At 49.1% G+C, this 21179-nt stretch overlaps 2 protein-coding genes across 2 annotated transcripts in view; one reads left to right on the plus strand and one right to left on the minus strand.

Annotated features, from left to right (window-relative positions):
* Nucleotides 1-4472, minus strand: part of MORN5 (MORN repeat containing 5) — a 36158-nt gene extending 31686 nt beyond the window's left edge. Inside the window, exons 1-2 of the mRNA XM_040322764.1 lie at nucleotides 4215-4472; nucleotides 762-909 (exon numbers count right to left, since the gene is read on the minus strand). Of these exons, the coding sequence (XP_040178698.1) occupies nucleotides 762-909; nucleotides 4215-4261 (195 nt within the window). The 5' untranslated portion in view covers nucleotides 4262-4472. The remainder of the gene's footprint in view (nucleotides 1-761; nucleotides 910-4214) is intronic.
* Nucleotides 4473-4501: 29 nt separating this feature from the next.
* On the plus strand, nucleotides 4502-19061 carry NDUFA8 (NADH:ubiquinone oxidoreductase subunit A8). The gene is made up of 4 exons (XM_040322765.1): nucleotides 4502-4612; nucleotides 7732-7895; nucleotides 13758-13923; nucleotides 18814-19061. The coding sequence occupies exons 1-4, from the start codon at nucleotides 4562-4564 to the stop codon at nucleotides 18949-18951; spliced, it is 519 nt and encodes a 172-aa protein (XP_040178699.1). The 5' UTR covers nucleotides 4502-4561; the 3' UTR covers nucleotides 18952-19061.
* Nucleotides 19062-21179: the final 2118 nt, after the last annotated feature.

Below are 21179 nucleotides of genomic sequence, written 5' to 3' on the forward strand. Positions count from 1 at the left end.
CCCCCCTCATTCATTGCAATTAATCAAGTCCCAGCCCACCTCAGTGTTGTTGACCCCCCATTCATGCAATGATTCAAGTCCCCGCCCTCCCCAGTATTGCCAGCCCCCCCCCCCCCATTTAGCACAATCATTCCACTCCCCGCAGACCTCAGTGTTGACCCTCCCCTCCTATATTGCAATGTCTTAAGTCCCCACCCACCTCTGCGATAGCCCTCCCCTTATGCTTGGTTATGATTTAATTCCCTGCTCACCACAGTGCTGTTGGCACCCCCCTGATTTCACTGTTATGGCCCATTCACACTTGCAGCATGCTAAAACAGTCACTTTTAGAGTTTGGCAAAGTGTACATTTTTCTGGGCAGTGAGCGATGACCTGGGTTGTCCTTTACAGAGAAAAGCCAGTCCACGCACATGGTGAGAATAAGTTCTTGTTTATATAATATAAATACACCAGAAAATGAGAACACATAGTCCTTCACCACAAAATGTAATAGAAAAACACTGCACCTCTATAACTAAGCCCTGTAGGCAGGACGAAACGCGTCGATGGGTGTGGCCCAAGAGGAGCCTAGGCTTTGTCCATTTTCTATTTCGAATTGCTGCATGGGCTGTTAAGGAGTGTGGAGTTTTTGTACACAAGGCCTTGATGGGCACTATAGGTATGGTGGGTCACCGGAATGGATTGAATGGCTGTTTGGAGCAGCACCCCAAGTACACAGACCGGGGTCACACAGTCCTTCACTGTCACTGAATGTATCTTACCTCCAGCGCTATACCGCAATCCCACTGAGCTTCATATTTACTTCCATTCGGGAAGTACAGCGTTCCCCGGCCATGGAACATTCCGTCCTTCATCTCTCCTTCATAGCGGGTTTCTGTAGGGAGAGTATATTCTCCTTTACCTTCCAATCTATAGGAGGGAAAAACTAAATTGTTACATTGTATCTAAACCCCAAAACAACGACATGTAACAGATTGTGCCTTACCAATCCTTTTCCTTTTCTTTCCTTCCCTCTCCCTCCATCCCTAATTCTTTATTTCTCTTTTCCTTTCTCTCTCCCTCTATCCTTCTTTCTCTTTCCCTCTGTCCCACTTTGATTCCTTCTCTTTTCCTTTCCTTCTCTCCCTCCATCCCTCTGTCCTTCTTTTTTCCTTTTTTTTTCTCTCTCCCTCCATCCCTCTTTCTTTCTCTCTCCCTCTATACTTCTGTTTCCCTCCGTCCCACTTTACTGCCTTTTTTTTCTTTCCTTCTCTCTCCCTCCCTCTCTTTCCATCCCTCTGTCCTTTCTCTCTTTCTTTCTCTCTCCCTTCATCCCTCTATCCTTCTTTCTCTTTCCCTCTGTCCCACTTTGTTTCCTTCTCTTTTCCTTTCCTTCTCTCTCCCTCCCTCCATCCCTCTGTCCTTCTTTCCTTCTCTCCCTCCCTCCATCCCTCTGTCCTTCTTTCCTTCTTTTTTCCCTTTCTTTTCTCTCTCCCTCCATCCCTCTTTCTTTCTCTCTCCCTCTATCCTTCTGTTTCCCTCTGTCCCACTTTACTTCCTTTTTTTCTTTCTTTCTCTCTCCCTCCCTCTCTTTCCATCCCTCTGTCCTTTCTCTCTCCCTTCATCCCTCTGTCCTTCTTTCTTTCCTTATTTTTTTTTCATTTTCTTTCTCTCTCCACCCATCCCTCTTTCTTTCTCTCCCCCTCTGTCCCTCTTTCTTTATTTCTCTCCCCCTCTGTCCCACTTTCTTTCCTTCTCTTTCCTTCATCCCTCTGTTCTTCTTTCTTTCCTTATTTTTCCCTTTCTTTCTCTCTCCCCCATCCCTCTTTCTTTCTCTCCCCCCCCGTCGCTCTTTCTTTCTCTCCCCCTCTGTCTCTCTTTCTTTCTCTCTCTATTTTTTTCTGTCCCTCTTTCTTTCTCTCCCCCTCTTTCTTTCTCTCCCCCTCTGTCGCTCTTTCTTTCTCTCTCTCTCCCCCTCTGTCCCTCTTTCTTTCTCTCCCCCTCCGTCGCTCTTTCTTTCTCTCTCTCCCCCTCCATCGCTCTTTCTTTCTCTCTCTCTCCCCCTCCATCGCTCTTTCTTTCTCTCTCTCTCCCCCTCTTTCTTTCTCTTCCCTTCTCTCTCTCTCCCCCTCTTTCTTTCTCTTCCCCTCCGTCGCTCTTTCTGTCTCTTCCCCTCCGTCGCTCTTTCTTTCTCTCCCCCTCCGTCGCTCTTTCTTTCTCTCTCTCCCCCTCCGTCGCTCTTTCTTTCTCTCCCCCCCTCTGTCCCTCTTTCTTTCTCTCCCCCTCCGTCGCTCTTTCTTTCTCTCTCCCCCTCTGTCCCTCTTTCTTTCTCTCCCCCTCCGTCCCTCTTTCTTTCTTTCTCTCCCCCTCCGTCGCTCTTTCTTTCTCTCTCTCTCCCCCTCCGTCGCTCTTTCTTTCTCTCTCTCCCCCTCTGTCCCTCTTTCTTTCTCTCCCCCTCCGTCCCTCTTTCTTTCTCTCCCCCTCCGTCGCTCTTTCTTTCTCTCTCTCTCCCCCTCTGTCCCTCTTTCTTTCTCTCCCCCTCCGTCCCTCTTTCTTTCTCTCCCCCTCCGTCGCTCTTTCTTTCTCTCTCTCTCCCCCTCTGTACCTCTTTCTTTCTTTCTCTCCCCCTCCGTCGCTCTTTCTTTCTCTCTCTCTCCCCCTCTGTACCTCTTTCTTTCTTTCTCTCCCCCTGCATCACTCTTTTTTCTCTCTCTCTTTCTCTCCCCCTACGTCCCTCTTCCTTTCTCTCTTCCTATCTCCCCCCCCCCCCCCCCGTTGTCCCTCTTTCTTTCTTTATTTCTTTTCCGCTAACTCCGTCCCTCTTTTTTTCTTTCTGTCTTTTTTTCCTTTCTCTTTACCTCAATCACTCTTTCTCTTTTACTTTCCTTCTTTATTTCTCTCTCCTTTCATCCCTCTTTCTTTCTTTATCTCTCCCTCCTTCCCTCTTTCTATCTTTCTTCCTCTTTTTTTTCTCTCTTTCCTTCTATCTGTCTATTTCTTTCTCTCTCCCTCCATCCCTCTTTCTTTCTCTTTCTCTCCCTCCATCCCTTCCTTCTTTCCTTATATATTACCACGTTCTCCACTATATAAGTCCCCTCAGACTCAATTTAACCACACCCCTTTAAGCCACATCCCATTTTTTCAGTGTCATTTAAACCATGCCCATGTTCCCCCTCCTACTAGACCACACCTACAAAATGAATTCCCTGCCCCTAATTAAAATAGTACCCCGCCTACAGAAAAACAAAAGTGCTTCTAAAAATGTTTTGAGAGGAGCTGTGGTGGCTCAACGCGATTGGCACTGCGCTGACAAGCCATTCACCTCTGCAGCTAGGGGTTCGGATCCTGTGATCGGCTACATGTGAATTGAGTTTGGTGGTCCCAGCCCGGCTCCCGGTGGGTGTGCTATGCGAGGTAAGCCTGCGCTTAGTACATACACCCCCCTCCCACAAAAACCACCACACTTACACGCACTCGAAATTGTGTTAACATGCACGCACTTTGACCACGTGGTCTCTAAAAAAAAAGAGAGGCGAAGGACTAACGGGCTGGTTGAGCGGGCTAAATCCTCTCACTCCCTTATAGGGAGTCCCTCTGCCCCGTTGGGCTTCAAAGCGGAGCAGGTAGGGTGGGCTGTGTGGGAGGACCCCCTCACACACCCACCATTGCCACCCGGGGCATGGAGAAAGGTGGCAGATTGCCTCTGGGGGAGGCCTGCCTACTCCCAACTCCTGCAGTCCGGCTCCTCTCTCTCGAGTACACGCACAAAATACACTTAAAAAAAAAAAATGTTTTGAGAATGTTGGCAACTATGTTTAGGCCCGCCCTCTTTGCGTTACGTGGGTGGCAAGAGGTGAACCTCATCAGCCAGCATCCTTTTCCTCTTTCTTTACATTCAGGGACTCTCCCAGCTGGCAGCTGAATGGGACTGTGGGTGGGTCACTGGTTGCTAGGACCCCTGCCGGCATCTTAGCAACCAGCGAGCCTTGAGCAGGAAGCTGTAACATTCACAAGCGGAACTGGCAGCCTGATTGTGTCCAATACCTGACCCTCCCCTCTTTAAACAATGGTTTCTCCCACTGCCTCATGTGTCACTACAGGTGGGAAGAACCATTGAGTGAGAACGGGGGGGGGGAGTGCAACCATTTCACTCCGTGTCTCCTTATTTCTCCTTCACCGCACATGAACGAATCCCGCTCCTGATCACCGCCCCGCTCACACAGTTCTCTCCGTACCTGTCCTCCCTCTTCTCCCCTCGGTAACGGCTGCCCGTGTACTCCATAGTCAGGCCGTGGCGTTACCAGGGCAACCCTCGGACGCCTCACCACGGCAACCCGGGTCACGTGACGCCACCGACGGCTCGGAAATTCCCGCGAAACAAATTTAGACAAACCGGACACCGGCCGCGTCAGAGCCCAATCACAAATGTAACGGGCACGGTTTATTCTGAATTCTCTCTCCCAGGTTCGGTTTGAGGTAAAAGCCACAGAACGCGATGACGTCGCGCGTCGCGACGTGCCCAAGAAAAGAGACGGTGTGGCGCATGCGCGGGTGAGCTGACCTTCCTGGGACACAGGCGACCATGCCCGGGACTGTGCACTTCCCTCCAGCGGAGGAGCTGGAGGTCCGGGAGGTGGGTGGAGTGTGTGGTGTAATGTGGGGGGGATGGGGGTGTATACACGGCCTGGAGAGAGGGAGGGAGGGGGTATAAGGTGTTCAATATGTTGTCATGTGTCTGCAGGACATTTACTGTACAGGTGATAATAACATTATAGAGGTCCTGTCACCTTCTCTATTCAGAGGAGAAGTGACAGGGGCCCTTTAAGGTGCAGATTGGCCACCAGAACCCCTCAGCCAATCACAGGACATGCTTCTCTGTCCAATCAATGCTTTTCAGCCTGGCCACTTACATCTCAGCGACCAATGACAGCGTGCAGGCCAGTCACCTGCTTTCTAACAACCAATGGCAGGACGCCCCTCTACGTCCTGGCAACCAATGGCAGGACGCCCCTCTACGTCCTGGCAACCAATTGCAAGGCGCCCCTTTACGTCCCGGCAACCAATGGCAGGACGCCCCTCTACGTCCTGGCAACCAATGGCAGGGCGCACCTGTACGTCCTGGCAACCAATGGCAGGGCGCCCCTCTAGGTCCTGGCAACCAATGGCAGGGCGCCCCTCTAGGTCCTGGCAACCAATGGCAGGGCGCCCCTCTAGGTCCTGGCAACCAATGGCAGGGCGCCCCTCTAGGTCCTGGCAACCAATGGCAGGGCGCCCCTCTAGGTCCTGGCAACCAATGGCAGGGCGCCCCTCTAGGTCCTGGCAACCAATGGCAGGGCGCCCCTCTACGTCCTGGAAACCAATGGCAGGGCGCACATCTACGTCCTGGCAACCAATGACAGGATGCTCTTGAATGTCCCAACAACACTGTGTGGCCTGCGTCCTAGCAACTACAGGTGGTCCTATAACCTGCATCTTATCAACCAGTGACACTGTCCGGCCACCTACGTCCTCTCACTCAATGATGCTGTTCAGTTAGGCCACCTGCACCCTAGCAGCCAGTGACATTGTGCAGCCCGACCATATGTATCCTAGGAACCAACGATACTGTGCGGACTGGCCACCTGTGTCCCATCAACCTAGGATAATGTGCCGCCTGCGTCCTAGCAACCAGGGACACTGTGCGTCTCAGTCACCTATGTCCTAGCAACCAAGGATGATGTGCAGCCCAGCTACCTGCCTCCCAGCAACCAATGACACCATGCAGCCCGGCCACTTGAGTTCCAGCAAGCAATAACACTGTACAGCCTGACCATATGCATCCTAGGAACCAGTGACACTGTCCGGCCACCTACGTCCTCTGACTCAATGATACTGTTCAGTTAGGCCACCTGCAGCCTACTAGCCAGTGACATTGTGCAACCAAGGATGATGTGCAGCCCAGCCACCTGCCTCCCAGCAACCAATGACACTGTGCAGCCCGGTCACCTGAGTCCCAGCAACCAGTGATACTGTACTGCCTGACCATATGCATCTTAGAGATCAATGAAACTGCAGCCTGGCCACCTGTGTCTTTATCAGCCAAGAAAAATGTGCCACCTGCATCCTAGAAACCAATGACTTTGTGTGGCCCGGACGCCTGAGTCCCAGCAACCAATGACACTGTGCAGCCCGGCCATATTCATCATAGAAACCAATGACACTGTGCGATCTGAGTCCCAGCAAGCAATGACACTGTGCAGCCTGGCCATATGCATCCTAGGAACCAATGACACACTGTGGCCTGGTCACCTGTGTCTTTATCAACCAAGAAAAATGTGCCGCCTGCATCCTAGAAACCAGTGACACTGTGCGGCCCGGTCACCTGATTCCTAGCAATCAATGAAAGAAACCTATAAATAAGCACTAATTTATGGTGCGAAACGCGTCAGCTGTTTTACTCCCATGTTGTGTGCTGTGACTTGTAGTGCATTTTTCCTTTTTTTAAATAGACAACCATCAAGGTTTTTTGGAGTGCGGCTGTCCATATTTTCTTTTTCCATTTGTGTCCTAGCAACCAATGACACTGTCCGGCCCGGTCACCTGAGCCCCAGCAACAAATGACACTGTGGGGCCTGACCATATTCATCGTAGGAACCAATGATACTGTGCGTCCTATCAACCAGTGTCACTGTGTGGCTCAGTCACTTGTGTCATATTAACCAAGAATGTGAGGCCGGCCACCTGGGTCCTAGCAACCAGGGTCTGTGCAGTCCTGCAACCTGGGACCTAATGTCCATTGACACTGTGCAACCCAGCCACCTGCGTCCTAGCAACCAGCGTCTCTGCAGCCCTGCAACCTGGGACCTAATGTCCATTGACACTGTGCAACCCAGCCACCTGCGTCCTAGCAACCAGGGTCTGTGCAGTCCTGCAACCTGGGACCTAATGTCCATTGACACTGTGCAACCCAGCCACCTGCGTCCTAGCAACCAGGGTCTGTGCAGCCCTGCAACCTGGGACTTAATGTCTATTGACACTGTGCAACCCAGCCACCTGCTTCCTAGCAACCATGGTCTCTGCAGCCCTGCAACCTGGGACCTAATGTGCATTGACACTGTGCAACCCAGCCACCTGCGTCCTAGCAACCAGGGTCTGTGCAGCCCTGCAACCTGGGACCTAATGTCTATTGTACTGTGCAACCCAGCCACCTGCGTCCTACCAACCAGGGTCTGTGCAGCCCTGCAACCTGGGACCTAATGTCTATTGTACTGTGCAACCCAGCCACCTGCGTCCTAGCAACCAGGGTCTGTGCAGCCTGGGACCTAATGTCCATTGACACTGTGCAGCCCAGCCACCTGCATTCTAGCCTTGTGTGACACTGTCCAGTCCTGCAACTTGCATCCCAGCTGCCAGTGACCCTGTGTGGCCACTACACCTGCGTCCTAATGAAAAGACAAAGGGTTGAGTAGGGGCTTTAGAGGAGAGCCTTCTAGCTAGTGCACCCCTTCTCCCAGGTATGCTCACTAAACCTGGGGTGGTGACACCAGAGTTCAGAATGGGTAACGCCTACAAATTGGGCTTCTCTCCAGGGAGGAGCAGAGAAACTAGTATACAGGGATAAAAATGTAATTGTATTTTTAATTTCTTTAAGATTTTATTGAGCAAGCTAAAATATTTAGGTGTGTGTGTGTGTGTGTTTTTGCACATGAGTTAGTTTTTGTTTTTGTATGTATTTTATGTTCTGTTTTAACGCCAAGTTCTTTAACTCTTCAGCTCAATGTGAGTTCTGCTGTGCTGAAGGCTGCGGCCCACCACTATGGATCTCAGTGTGACAAAATCAACAAAGAGTTCATGTTATGTCGCTGGGAGGAGAAAGATCCAAGAAAATGTCTGAAAGAGGGCAAGAGAGTCAATGAGTGCGCCCTGGAGTTCTTCAGGTATTGTCCGATCGCACCCTTTAGTCATAAATTCCAGTTGTAATTTCTCCTCTGCCATTTACTACGGGGTCATGAACCTCACAGGGGGTCATCCTCCCAGAACCACCACCACAGGGGTGCGTTTCCGGTGTGCTCTATGACTGCTGTGTCCTATGGACACAGCCGATCACAGATCAGGGTAGCAGGCCTTTACCATGTGCCCAATCACAGCTGATCACAATGTAAACAGACTTGCCGGTTATTGGCAATACTTTCCTCATGCGCTGTCACAGGGGACATGTGTACAAATCGGTGCAGCCTCCTCATTGCCCATCGGTGCAGCCTCATCAGCACCGCCTCATTATTGCCCATTAGTGCAGGAAAAATGTACTTATTTGTAAAATTTTATAACAAACTAAAAAAAAGTTGTTATTTTTTTTCAAAAATGTCGGTCTTCTGCTTTTTTTTTTTTTTTTTTTTTTTTGTTTAGCAAAAACAAACAAAAAAACCACAGTAGTGATTACCACCAAAAGAAAGCTCTATATTAAAAATAAAATGAAATGATAATGTCATATGGGAAAGGGAAGGGTTATAACCCCTGTCAGGTATATAATGATGGTATTGCCATCCGTGTCCCATTGGGGAGATTTCCCTTCACTTCCTGTCCCATAGCTAAAACAGGAAGTGAGGAAAATCCAATCCCTAGTTGCCACTATTGGAAGATTTCCCCCTCCTATCAATGGTTCGGTAATAACCCAGATTTACTTTCACTGATCAGGTAAGCAGGACAATTGGAGAGGGTGGACATGCTACAGGAGATGGTCAGAGACTGCAGACGGGCGACGGGAGATGGTCAGAGACTGCAGATGGGAGATGGTCAGAGACTGCAGATGGGAGATGGTCAGAGACTGCAGATGGGAGATGGTCAGAGACTGCAGATGGGAGATGGTCAGAGACTGCAGATGGGAGATGGTCAGAGACTGCAGATGGGAGATGGTCAGAGACTGCAGATGGGAGATGGTCAGAGGCTGCAGACAGGCGACGGGAGATGGTCAGAGACTGCAGACAGGCGACGGGAGATGGTCAGAGACTGCAGACGGGAGATGGTCAGAGACTGCAGACGGGAGATGGTCAGAGACTGCAGACGGGAGATGGTCAGAGACTGCAGACGGGAGATGGTCAGAGACTGCAGACGGGAGATGGTCAGAGACTGCAGACGGGAGACGGTCAGAGACTGCAGACGGGAGACGGTCAGAGACTGCAAACAGGCGACAGGAGATGGTCAGAGACTGGCTTTAACAATCTCCATTGGCAACACTTTAAAAGCCTTTATAGGTAATTTGGTTTAAAGTTACACAGGATCTTGCTCCATAATTATTGCTCATTACCATTTTATTTTATTCAAAAAAAGGTTTTATTTTTATGCTGTTATGTTAAAATATTGTGTTTTTAACTTTTTTGCTATCACATGGAATCTAAACCTTTTGGTAACCATAAGCAGTGACAGGTCCTCTTTACTGAGACATCTGGGGTCTATCGGACCGCAGATCTCTCTGACTTTTTGAAAGCTTCAGATCGAACCCGGATCGGTTTGATTGGAAGCTTCCCCCAGTTAGTAAACAAAAGACTGAAACTGGGAGTGACAAAGTACTTGCCGCTTCCTTAAACCATAGAGCTGATCGGGGGAAGGTTCCAATCCCTGATCACCTCTATGATGATCCAGCCAGCTTTAGTGCTACATGTGATACATTTGCCTATAGGTCTCAGTTGACTGCTCCCTGCTAGCCAGGTTATTGATGTGCTAATGTCCCCTCACTATTTCTAAAGGTTAATTGATCTATTGTGTTGTGTGAAGGAGAGCTGGGTTTAAGTGGCTTGTGTTAATTATTCTGATTGCTTCATTGTGGTAATTATCTCTCTATATGCGGGGTCGAGCGGTCTGGTTGATGTATTCAGTACAGCTAGTGCTCAGCGTCATTGATGTCATTGTCTAAAGAAAATGTGTTTCAGCATCGGCCCCGTCGTGTCTACCTATAATCTGTATGGAAGCCCCAGTGTGAGGGGGGCGGAGATTTGTCATTGTAACAGTTTTGGAAATGACATATAAGCTGTGTGTTATAACATTAAAGTCTGTGTTGTTCAAGCAGTAAGCTGGTCTCATGTGTGGCTTTCTGGGCGATTCCAGGGATATCCCTCCTTGTGGAATATTGGGGTGATTTTCGTTATGGGAAGGAGGGAACGTTGACGGGGATATCATACCGATACCGTCACAATTGGTTGGTAGCAGTGGGATTTTTCCCTTCTATTCCCCTTCACACCCGGATTCCAAGCAGACACTGGAAGAACTACTGGAAGTTCGTGGAAGGATTGCTAGCAACAAAACCAAGCCGGTCATCATAGCAGAATCAATGGAGCTAGACCAGGAGGACGGGATTGCAGCAACGCCAGCAGTACAAGAGATGGAGACACCAGTGATTCAGGAGGAGGAATCGCCAGCCAACAAGCTAATGAGAGAGAAGCTAGCGTGGTTCGGCCCGAACCCAACGCCAGATGTGGTACTGAAAGTGATGGACATGTTAGTAAACGCAGAGCTACAGAAGGCTAAAGAAATAAGAGACGCAGAGCTACAGAAGGATAAACAAATAAGGGACGCAGAACTACAGTTAAAACTGGCAGCAGTCCAACAAGCAGCCGCACCTTCTACGAACAGTGAGTACAGCACAGCAGACGCAAGGAAGATTCCGTTTAGCGCTTTTAAAGCTTTTGATGAAAAGGACTGTGAGATTGATAACTTCCTGGCGGATTTTGAGCGACAATGTAACCTGCACCGAATAGCTAGAGGAGAGTGGGTTGCAATATTGTCAGGCAAACTGTCAGGCAAAGCTTCTGATGCTTTCCGGACCGTGCCAGATCAGGATATTCATAGCTACGCCCGGGTTAAAGAAGTGCTCCTGGCTCGTTATGCAGTAACCCCAGAGTCCCACCGACAGAAGTTCAGGGACTCACGCAAAACCACGAAAGACTCTTATGCGGAATGGGCATGCCAATTGTCCCGGTCGGCCTCTAACTGGGCTAACAGCAGCCAGGCCACCACCGCAGAGGACATTTTGCAACTAATGCTCCTGGAGCAATTTTACAATCACATCCAGACGGACGTCAAGGATTGGGTGAGAGATCGCAGGCCCATGACTCTACCAGAGGCCGCGAAGTTGGCGGATGAATATGCAGATACTCGCAAGACGAACCAGGTCACACCAGAGGAACAACCTCCACCACAAACGGTGCCCTCACACCCACCAACCGCTAGATACCAACCTCCTAACAGACCGGTGACATCTAGCCCTCGCTATCATCGCCAGGAGGGCAACGAACAACGCTGCTTCCGGTGCAAACAGCTGGGTCACTTCAAGCAGAATTGCCCCATGAATGACAACACCAGGTCAAATTGGTCTCAACCTGGGTACCGCCCACCAGCAGCAGCCCATTGTGTAGACTCGGCTTGGGATCCAAAGGAGCTGGGTCAGGAAGAACCATTGGGCACCCCTTACGAAGCCCTCATGGTACAATCTGTTATTACGGACAACAGGGAACACCATTGTCAGCTGGTCATGGGCGACAGCCCTGAGCCGGAGGGGCCCTGGAGGGAGCTGGGCAGAAAGAGGCACCGCCGGCCACCCTTCAAGAAGAAGAGGTCCTGGAAGCCGTATAACAAGCTGACCTGGGAGGAGAAGAAGCGACTGGAGGAGAGGGAGTCGCAGCAGGCGTCCCAGATGCGTGCCGAGATGTTCGCCAAGGGCCCACCGGTGGCCCCTTACACCACCACCCAGTTCCTGATGATGAAGGACCACGTGGAGAGCCTGCAGGACATGAGCAAGCAGGAGCTGATCCGTGAGTACATAGAGCTGGAGGAGTGCATAAGCCGCATGGAGGAGGAGAACAACCACCTGAGGTCACAGCAGCATGAACTGGAGATGGAGCTGGAGAAGCTCCAAGAGGAGAACCGGCGGCTGCGGAGGGAGCAGGGGGTGGCTGACCTTATGGGGCTCTGATTCCCCCCCCCCCCGGACTCTGAGCACCAGTGCTACAGCATTTCAACAAATATAACTTTTTTTCTTTTTATGAATCTCCGGGGATTGTCACTTCAGAGCCATAACCTACCCCCTCCCATAGCGGGACACCTAGACGGCGGCGCACAGACCCATTCGCTGTCTTCACACTGACTTCTGGTGACTTTGCAGATCGCACAAAGACTTGGGGACTGACCGGCGTGTGATCTGACGACCCGGTGACATACCTGAGTCTGAAGCAGTTGCCAAGGGAGGTCAGTCATGCCAAACGGAGTTAACCTCTGACTAATAGCTCTGAACCCGTCAACCCTACTGGACCAGGGAAGGTCCAACCGGGTTTGCCGGAGCAGGGAGCAAAAGGGGGGCCATTGTGATACATTTGCCTATAGGTCTCAGTTGACTGCTCCCTGCTAGCCAGGTTATTGATGTGCTAATGTCCCCTCACTATTTCTAAAGGTTAATTGATCTATTGTGTTGTGTGAAGGAGAGCTGGGTTTAAGTGGCTTGTGTTAATTATTCTGATTGCTTCATTGTGGTAATTATCTCCCTATATGCGGGGTCGAGCGGTCTGGTTGATGTATTCAGTACAGCTAGTGCTCAGCGTCATTGATGTCATTGTCTAAAGAAAATGTGTTTCAGCATCGGCCCCGTCGTGTCTACTTAGTCATCTGTATGGAAGCCCCAGTGTGAGGGGGGCGGAGATTTGTCATTGTAACAGTTTTGGAAATGACATATAAGCTGTGTGTGTTATAACATTAAAGTCTGTGTTGTTCAAGCAGTAAGCTGGTCTCATGTGTGGCTTTCTGGGCGATTCCAGGGATATCCCTCCTCGTGGAATATTGGGGTGATTTTCGTTATGGGAAGGAGGGAACGTTGACGGGGATATCATACCGATACCGTCACACTACATACAGTATACAGCGCTGTGGGAGGCAAACTTCTTGTTCCGCTTCTGGAACAAAATGGAGTCAGACTTGGCGCTGCTCAGCCAGTTGGCAGGAAAGTTTTTTTGTATTGTATTACCGTATTTATCTGCCTAATAGCGCGCAATGGCGTATAGCGCGCACCCCTAATCTAGAAGGGAAATTCCTGGGGGAAAAAAATGAATTTTGGTGTCTTGCCCAGCGGCCTTGTTCAGTCCGGCGTCTGTTTGTGGCCGTGCGCGGTGTCCGTCTGCGGCTTCCTTGCGGCGACCATCCAGGTGTCCGTCTGCGGCTTCCTCGCGGCGACCATCCAGGTGTCCGTCTGCGGCTTCCCCGCGGCGACCGTCCAGGTGTCTGTCTGCGGGCTCCGTCCAGTCCTCCATCCGCACGTTGCCCGGGGTTGCGGCCATGTTCGTTTTTGAATTAAGCGACGAGCCGAGAGGAGCCGGATTTCCTGTTTGTTCGGCTCCCCTCGCATGGCTGCGGGCGTAGCCGAGTGTGCAGTACACTCGGCTCGGCTCTAGGCTGCGGCGCTCGGCGCCTAATTAAAACAAACACCGCTGCAACGGTATCGGCGTATATCGCGCACCCACGATTTCCCCCTGATTTTAAGGGGGAAAAAAGTGCGCGGTATACGGTAATACAAAACCTTTCTGCGATTGGCTGAGACAAAGATCATGATGTCATCCCTCCTGCCTCTTCAGCTCGGCTAATCAGAGGAAGCTTTGTAATTTAATGCAAAGCTGTCTGTGAATGGCTGAGCAGCACATCCTCTATAGGGAAAGATAACGCAACGGTGGTCAGTGATTTCTGGTCATTTTTTTCTTTCTCCATTTAGTTTTTTTTTTAGTTTTTGGTAATTTTTTTATCTTTATTTTTTTCCTCTTTTCCAGAAAACTTAAACTCCACTGTGCGGAGCCTTTCACAGAATATTGGAGTTGTCTCGACTACACCGGCCTCCAGGAACTTCGCTTTTGTCGTAAACAGCAGACGGCTTTTGACGACTGTGTCTTTGACAAGCTGGGCTGGATCCGCCCGGACCTGGGGGAATTGTCCAAGGTGAGAATTTTTTATTTTAATTTGGGCTGGAAACCGCGCTGGACCGGTTCAAACAGTTGCTGATGGTTATTAGGGGGGTTCTGCGGGTAAGTGGGGGTGCTGATCTCCCTTTTTGGAGGCTTGGGATGCTACCTTACTGATGCAGGTTAGAAACTATGCTTGAGTGAAAAGGAGCACCCAGTGTCTGAATATATCCAACTCACAGAGAATACAATTGTTTATTGAAAGTGTGAGACCGTGCAGATCGAGCCAACGCGTTTCGGGGAATTTCATCCCCCCAGAGGCCCTTTGCCTCTGCATTACATAAGCCGATAAATGCTGCCACCACCAAAAAAATTCTGGTACTACCTAGCAGTCCATCCATCTCTACCCTGAAGAAGGGGGAGACCGTTCCCCCGAAACTCGTTGACTCTGTGGGCCGGATTCAGATAGGAGATACGACGGCGTATCTCCGGATACGCCGTCGTATCTCTGAGTGTGCGTGGTCGTATCTATGCGCCTGATTCATAGAATCAGTTACGCATAGATTTCCCTGAGATCCGACCGGTGTCATGGACTTACACCGTCGTATCTTGGGGTGCAATATTTACGCTGACCGCTAGGGGCGCTTCCCAAGACTTCCGCGTCGAATATGCTAATTAGGTATTTACGCCGATTCTGAAACGTACGTCCGGCCGGCGCATTTTTTTATGTCGTTTACGTTCGGCTTTTTTCGGCGTAAAGGTAGCCCTGCTGTATGAGGCATATCCTATGTTAAGTATGGACGTCGTTCCCACGTGGAGTTTTGAAAATTTTACGTCGTTTGCGCAAGTCGTTCGCGAATAGGGCTGGACGTAATTTACGTTCACGTCGAAAGCAATGACGATTTGCGGTGGAATTTCGAGCATGCGCCGTTCGTAAAAAAAAAAAACTTCAAATACGTGGGGTCACAGTTAATATACGTAAAACACGCCCACATCATCCACATTTGAATTAGGAGGGCTTACGCCGACACAGATACGTTACGCCGCCGTAACTAAGGGCGCAAGTTGTTTCTGAATACAGAACTTGCGCCCTAAATTACGGCGGCATAACGTATCTGAGATATGTTACGCCGGGCGGATAGATACACCATTGTATCTGAATCCAGCCCTGTATGTTCTCGCACTTTCAATAATCGATTGTATTCTCCCACCAAGAGTTACATTACTTCGGACGCCCGGGTGCGAATTCTTTCTCGTTCAACCCTCGGTGGGAGGATACAGTCGTTTATTGAAAGTACAGATGGAGCCAACAAGTTTCGGGTGAACTGCCTCCCCCTTTTTCATGGCGTAAATGGATGGAATCCATAGTAGTAGTATTCTTCTTCTTATTATTATTTATATATATTTTTTTATGATGGCAAATTCAGGCTTGTGTAATGCAGAGGCAAAAGGCCTCGAGGGGGCAGGGGTGGCAGTTCACTGCGAAATGCGTTGGCTCGATCTGTACATTCTCACGCTTTCAGATGGAGCCAACGATTTTCGGTGGGAGGGGGAAATTACCCCCCACAGACCTCTTTTGCCTCTGCATTTCATAAACCAGTATATGCCACCACAAAAAACTCTGGTATTGCCTTGGAGTCCATCCATCTCTACCCTGAAGAAGGGGTAGACTGTCCCCTCCCCCTTGTCCACCTGCCCCCTCCCCCCCCCTCCCGAAACTCGTTGACTCTGTATGTTCTCGCACTTTCAAATAAATTATTGTATTCTTCAACCAAGAGTTACATTATTTCAGACACCCGGGTGCAAATTCCTTCTCATTCAACTGTTGGTGAGCGGATACAGTCGTTTATTGAACGTGTAAGAACATACAGATGGAGCCAACAAGTTTCGGGTGAATTGTCTTCCCCTTTTTCATGGCGGACATGAAATGTAATCCATAGTAGTACTAGGATTTTTTTTTTATTTTTTTTGATTGCAAAATTCAGACTTGTGTAATGAAGAGCCAAATGGCTTTGAGGGGGGTGTCTGGGGGTGGAAATCCCCCCCCAGAAATGCGTTTGACTCAAACTGTACATTCACATTCTCACACATTTATTATACGATTGTATTCTTCCACCAAGAGTTACATTATTTCGGACACCGGGTGCGAATTCCTTCTCAATCAACTCTTGGTGAGAGGATACAGTCATTTTATTGAAAGTGTGCGAACGTACAGATCGAGCCAACGAGTTTCGGGTGAACTGCCTCCCCCTTTTTCATGGTGGACATGAAATGTAATCCATGGTAGTACTAGAATTTTTTTTTGATGGCAAATTCTGGCTTGTGTAATGAAGAGCCAAATGGCCTTGAGGGGGGTGTCCATTCCCCCCCCCCCCTCCGAAAGTGTAAAAGTACAGATGGAGCCAACGAGTTTCGGGTGAACTGCCTCCCCCTTTTTCATGGCGTAAATGGATGGAATCCATAGTAGTACTAGAACTTCTTTTTTTTTTTTTTATGGCAAATTCAGGCTTGTGTAATGCAGAGGCAAAAGGCCTAGAGGGGGCAGGGGTGGCAGTTCACTGCGAAATGTGTTAGCTCAATCTGTACATTCTCACACATTTTAATATACGATTGTATTCTCCCACCAAGGGTTGCATTATTTCGGACACCGGGTGCCATTTACTTCAAATTCAACCCTTGGTGGGAGCTTACAATCATTTATTGAAAATGTGAGACTGTACATATCGAGCCAATGGGTTTCAAGGGGAATTACCCCCCCCCCCCCCCAGAGTCCTTTTGGGGGGGGGGGGGGTCACCAAGCTGCTTGGCGATGGTCTTGTAGCTACAATCTTGTCCTTGATATCCTTGGACAGCTCTTTGGTCTTGGCCAGGGATCTCCAAATTACGGCCCTCTAGCTGTTGCAGACCTACACATCCCATGAGGCATTGTAAAACTCTGAATTTCAAAGTCATGACGAGGCATGATGGGATTTTTAGTTCCTGAACAGCTGGAGGGCCGTAGTTTGGAGACCCTCAGTCTTGGGCATGGTGGAGCGATTGGAATCGGATTGCTTCTGTGGACAGGTGTCTTTTATATACAGGTAACATGCTGAGATTAGGAGCACTCCCTTTAAGAGAGTGCTCCTAATCTCGGCTCATTACCTGTATAGAAGACACCTGGGAGCCAGAAATCTTGCTGATTGTCAGGGGATCAAATACTTATTTCACTCATTAAAATGCAAATCAATTTCTAACTTTATTGAAATGAATTTTTCTGGATATTTTTGTTGTTATTTTGTCTCTTGATGTTAAAATAAACCGACCAATAAAATTTATAGACGGATCATTTCTTTGTCAGCGGGGCAAACGTGCAAATACTTTTTTTTCCTTCACTGTTTTTTTTTGCTTTACTGTAAAAGAATGCAAAAAAGCCATTAAGAGATTTTACATTTACACCCAAAAATTTAATTTCCGCTTTTCGGAACATCATCCGCACCCCCCCGTGTCACATTTGGCACCTTTCATGGGGGAGCAGTTACCTGTCTAATACATAGTCTGGCATAGATACCTGAGCCACCCGTGGGTATCTACGCCACTTCCCAGCGCCTTCTCCGTTAAACCCCACCCCCTGTCGCCTAGGAGACAAACAGGCTCCCTGAAGACAGCAGGGACCAGTGGGGTCATGCAGGCGCAGTAGGGAACCAGGAAGTGAAGCCGCAAAGACTTCACTTCCTGATTCCCTTACCGAAGATGGCGGCGGCAGCACCCGAGAGCCGAGCGATAGATCGGGTGCCAACATTGCGGGCGCCCTGGACAGGTAAGTGTCCTTATTTTAAAAGTCAGCAGCTGCAATATTTGTAGCTGCTGACTTTAACACAATTTTAATTTGGCGGACCTCCGCTTTAAAATGGGGGGGGGGGGGGCTTATTCATGCTCCCATAGAAAGCTTAGTCACCAAGACCCAGAGGCACTCTTAAAATGTTATTGCTTCACGTGTCCATGCTGGGGGACATGCTTGGGACCTCCCCCCGCTGATGCATTTCACCCTATGGCGCGGCTTAAAATGATACTAAAGCTTCTCCTTCTTTGTTATTTAAAAAAAAACATCATACTTGCCTTCACTGTGCAGCTAGTTTTGCAGAGTTGGGACAGATCCTCCTCCTCTTGGGGCCCCCGCAGCTCCCCCCCGCTTTAAATAACCCCCTAGAACAGAGGTCTCCAAACTACAGCCCTCCAGTTGTTCAGGAACTACAATTCCCATCATGCCTAGTCATGTCTGTGATTGTCAGTTTTACAATGCCTCATGGGATATGTAGTTCCGCTGGAACTACAGCTGGAGGGCCGTATTTTGGAGACCCCTGCCCTAGAAGAAGCGCTCTCCCAGGGGGGGGGGGGGTTACCTTGCAGGCTTTCTCCTGAGTCATACAATCGGCGTCCATAGACGCCGAGTGTATGACTTGGCCCCGCCCACCAGCACCTGTGTCATTGGATTTGATTGACAGCGGCGGGAGCCAATGTCTGCACTGCTATCAATCTATTCGATCAGTCGGGATGGCGGGGACGGGCTCAGGTAAGTAAAACGGGGGGGCTGGGGGGCCGGACACTGCAAGGTGTTTTTTTTCACCTTAATGCGTAGGATGCATTAAGGTGAAAAAACACGAAGGTTTACAACCCCTTTAATCCCATAGAGTTTCCAGTTGGGGCTTTTAGCATGCAAATCCAGAACAATAAAGTTTTATGAAAATGCAAAACATTAGCAGATTAAAGCGGCTGTAACGCAATGCACAGGAAGGGAGAGGTGTGAATGGGCCCCCGGGGACCCTATTGTTGCAGGGTTACAGTCAACACATAATAATATCCTTCTTATAGTGAGCAAAGCTCTATTGTTCCTGTAAGAAAAATCTATCTGGTCACTAAGTCGTTGCTTCTTCATTTTCTTCCACATTAGGTCACAAAAGTGAAAACTAACCGACCTCTTCCAGAAAACGTATACCAGTCGAGGGAAAGACCATTACCCAATCCTCCTGTGGAAGGAGAGTTGAAGCCGTCCAGATTTGGTAGTAAGCTCTTCTTCTGGCCCTGGTGAATGGTTTGGTGGATCATGTGCACTTCCTGATATCCTTCGCTGGTCTTCCTTCCTTCCTTGGACCAGTTGTATTATCTATTATAGAACCGAATAAAATTATGAACCTGAAATGTGTCTGCTTTTGTCTTATTTTAGCCTCTTCCCGACCGCGCTATATAGCCGAATGATGGATGCGGCGCTGTCGCGCGTTTCCGGGAGGGCGTCTGTTGATGTCCTCCTGTAATCACGCTTCCCGCGTGCATTGGCAGAGATCTGTGATCTCTGAGTCCTTTGGACACAGCTGATCAGAGTAAAGAGCCAATCACCGCTTTTCACAGTGTAAATGGGATGTGCCGGTTATCGGCAGTCCTCTCCTCACGCTGACAGCACATGAGGAGGAGAGAGCTGGTAAGCGGCGATCCCCGCGGGAGGAGAGAGCCGGTAAGACCTCCTACAATGATCATCAGGGCACACTGATCATCATTGTCCGATCGGGACCCCCCCCCCCGCTACATGCGGCGGTCGGGTTTGCTCGGGGAGCGATCCGGGACGACGGCGCGGCTATTTGTTTATAGCCGCTCCGTCGCGATCGCTCCCCGGAGCTGAAGAACGGGGAGAGCCGTATGTAAACACGGCTTCCCCGTGCTTCACTGTGGCGGCGCATCGATCGTGTCATCCCCTTTATAGGGGAGACACAATCGATGACGTCAGTCCTACAGCCACACCCCCCTACAGTTGTAAACACATACTAGGTGCACCCCAACTCCTACAGCGCCCCCTGTGGTTAACTCCCAAACTGCAACTGTCATTTTCACAATAAAGAATGCAATTTAAATGCATTTTTTGCTGTGAAAATGACAATGGTCCCAAAAATGTGTCAAAATTGTCCGAAGTGTCCGCCATAATGTCGCAGTCACGAAAAAAATCGCTGATCGCCGCCATTAGTAGTAAAAAAAAAAAAAAATTAATAAAAACAATAAAACTATCCCCTATTTTGTAAACGCTATAAATTTTGCGCAAACCAATCGATAAACGCTTATTGCGATTTACTAAAAATAGGTCGAAGAATACGTATCGGCCTAAACTGAGGAAAAAAAATGTTTTAGATATGTTTTTGGGGGATATTTATTATAACAAAAAGTAAAAAATATTGCATTTTTTCAAAATTGTCGCTTTATTTTTGTTTATAGCGCAAAAAATAAAAACCGCAGAGGTGATCAAATACCACCAAAAGAAAGCTCTATTTGTGGGGAAAAAAAGGACGCCAATTTTGTTTGGGGGGCCAAGTCGCATGACCGCGCAATTGTCTGTTAAAGCGACGCAGTCCCGAACTGTGAAAACACCTTGGGTCTTTAGGCAGCATTTTGGTCCGGGGCTTAAGTGGTTAATTTTTTTTTTTTTTTTTTACAATAAAGGCTTAATTTTGGAGTGCGGCTGTCCAGAACTTTCCCTTACCCAATATCCATGCAGTCCAAACATTGCCTCCTCATCAGTGAAGGAGAAAAAATGACTTACCGTATTTTCCGGCGTATAAGACAACTTTCTGGATGCAAAAAAATGCATCCAAAGTCAGGGGTCGTCTTATACGCCGGGTACGGTCTCTGCCATCACTCACTTTTTTCCTGAATAGGCGGTGCGGTGACAGTCTCCGTGCTGCGAGCGTCAATGATTTAAAAGACCCTCCTTCTCAGCGTGTCCTGTGATAGGCGGAACACAAATCTTCCCAGCAGCGCCTCTGTTCTGTGTTCCTCCTATCACAGATGCCTTCTCATCCTCGGACGAGATGAGAAGGCATCTGTGATAGGCGGAACACAGAACAGAGGCGCTGCTGGGAAGATTTGTGTTCCGCCTAACACAGGACAGTCTGAGGAGAAGGCGCGTCTTTTAAATCATTGACGCTCGCAGCACGGAGACTGTCACCGCACCGCCTGGAAAAAAAAGTGAGTGATGGCACAGAGGGGGCAAGCTCGGGCACAGAGGGGGCATGTAATGTAATGGCACAGTGAGATTTGAAAAAGCCTGTTTCTGTCAGCGGTTCCGGCTCCCCCTCAGCTTCCAGAAAGACTAGTAAGAAGGGGGTAGTCTTATACGGCGAGTATATCCCAAAACCAACATTTTTCCTGGAAAATTAGGGGGTCTTCTTATACGCCCAGTCTTCTTATACACCGGAAAATACGGTATTTACAAAATTTTAGAACAGAAACTTGAGAAATTGTTCAAAATTTGCAGTCTTTTTTTTTTTTTTCCCA

This window comes from Rana temporaria, chromosome 9 (assembly GCF_905171775.1).
Source record: "Rana temporaria chromosome 9, aRanTem1.1, whole genome shotgun sequence".
Taxonomy (NCBI): Eukaryota; Metazoa; Chordata; class Amphibia; order Anura; family Ranidae; genus Rana; species Rana temporaria.

What these genes read in the sequence shown, in the direction of transcription:
- NDUFA8 (XM_040322765.1), top strand. Translation starts at nt 4,562, where the DNA reads ATGCCCGGGACTGTGCACTTCCCTCCAGCGGAGGAGCTGGAGGTCCGG. An exon ending in AGGAGCTGGAGGTCCGGGAG is followed by an intron (nt 4,613 to 7,731) that starts GTGGGTGGAGTG and finishes TTAACTCTTCAG; the next exon opens with CTCAATGTGAGTTCTGCTGT. An exon ending in ACCTGGGGGAATTGTCCAAG is followed by an intron (nt 13,924 to 18,813) that starts GTGAGAATTTTT and finishes CTTCCACATTAG; the next exon opens with GTCACAAAAGTGAAAACTAA.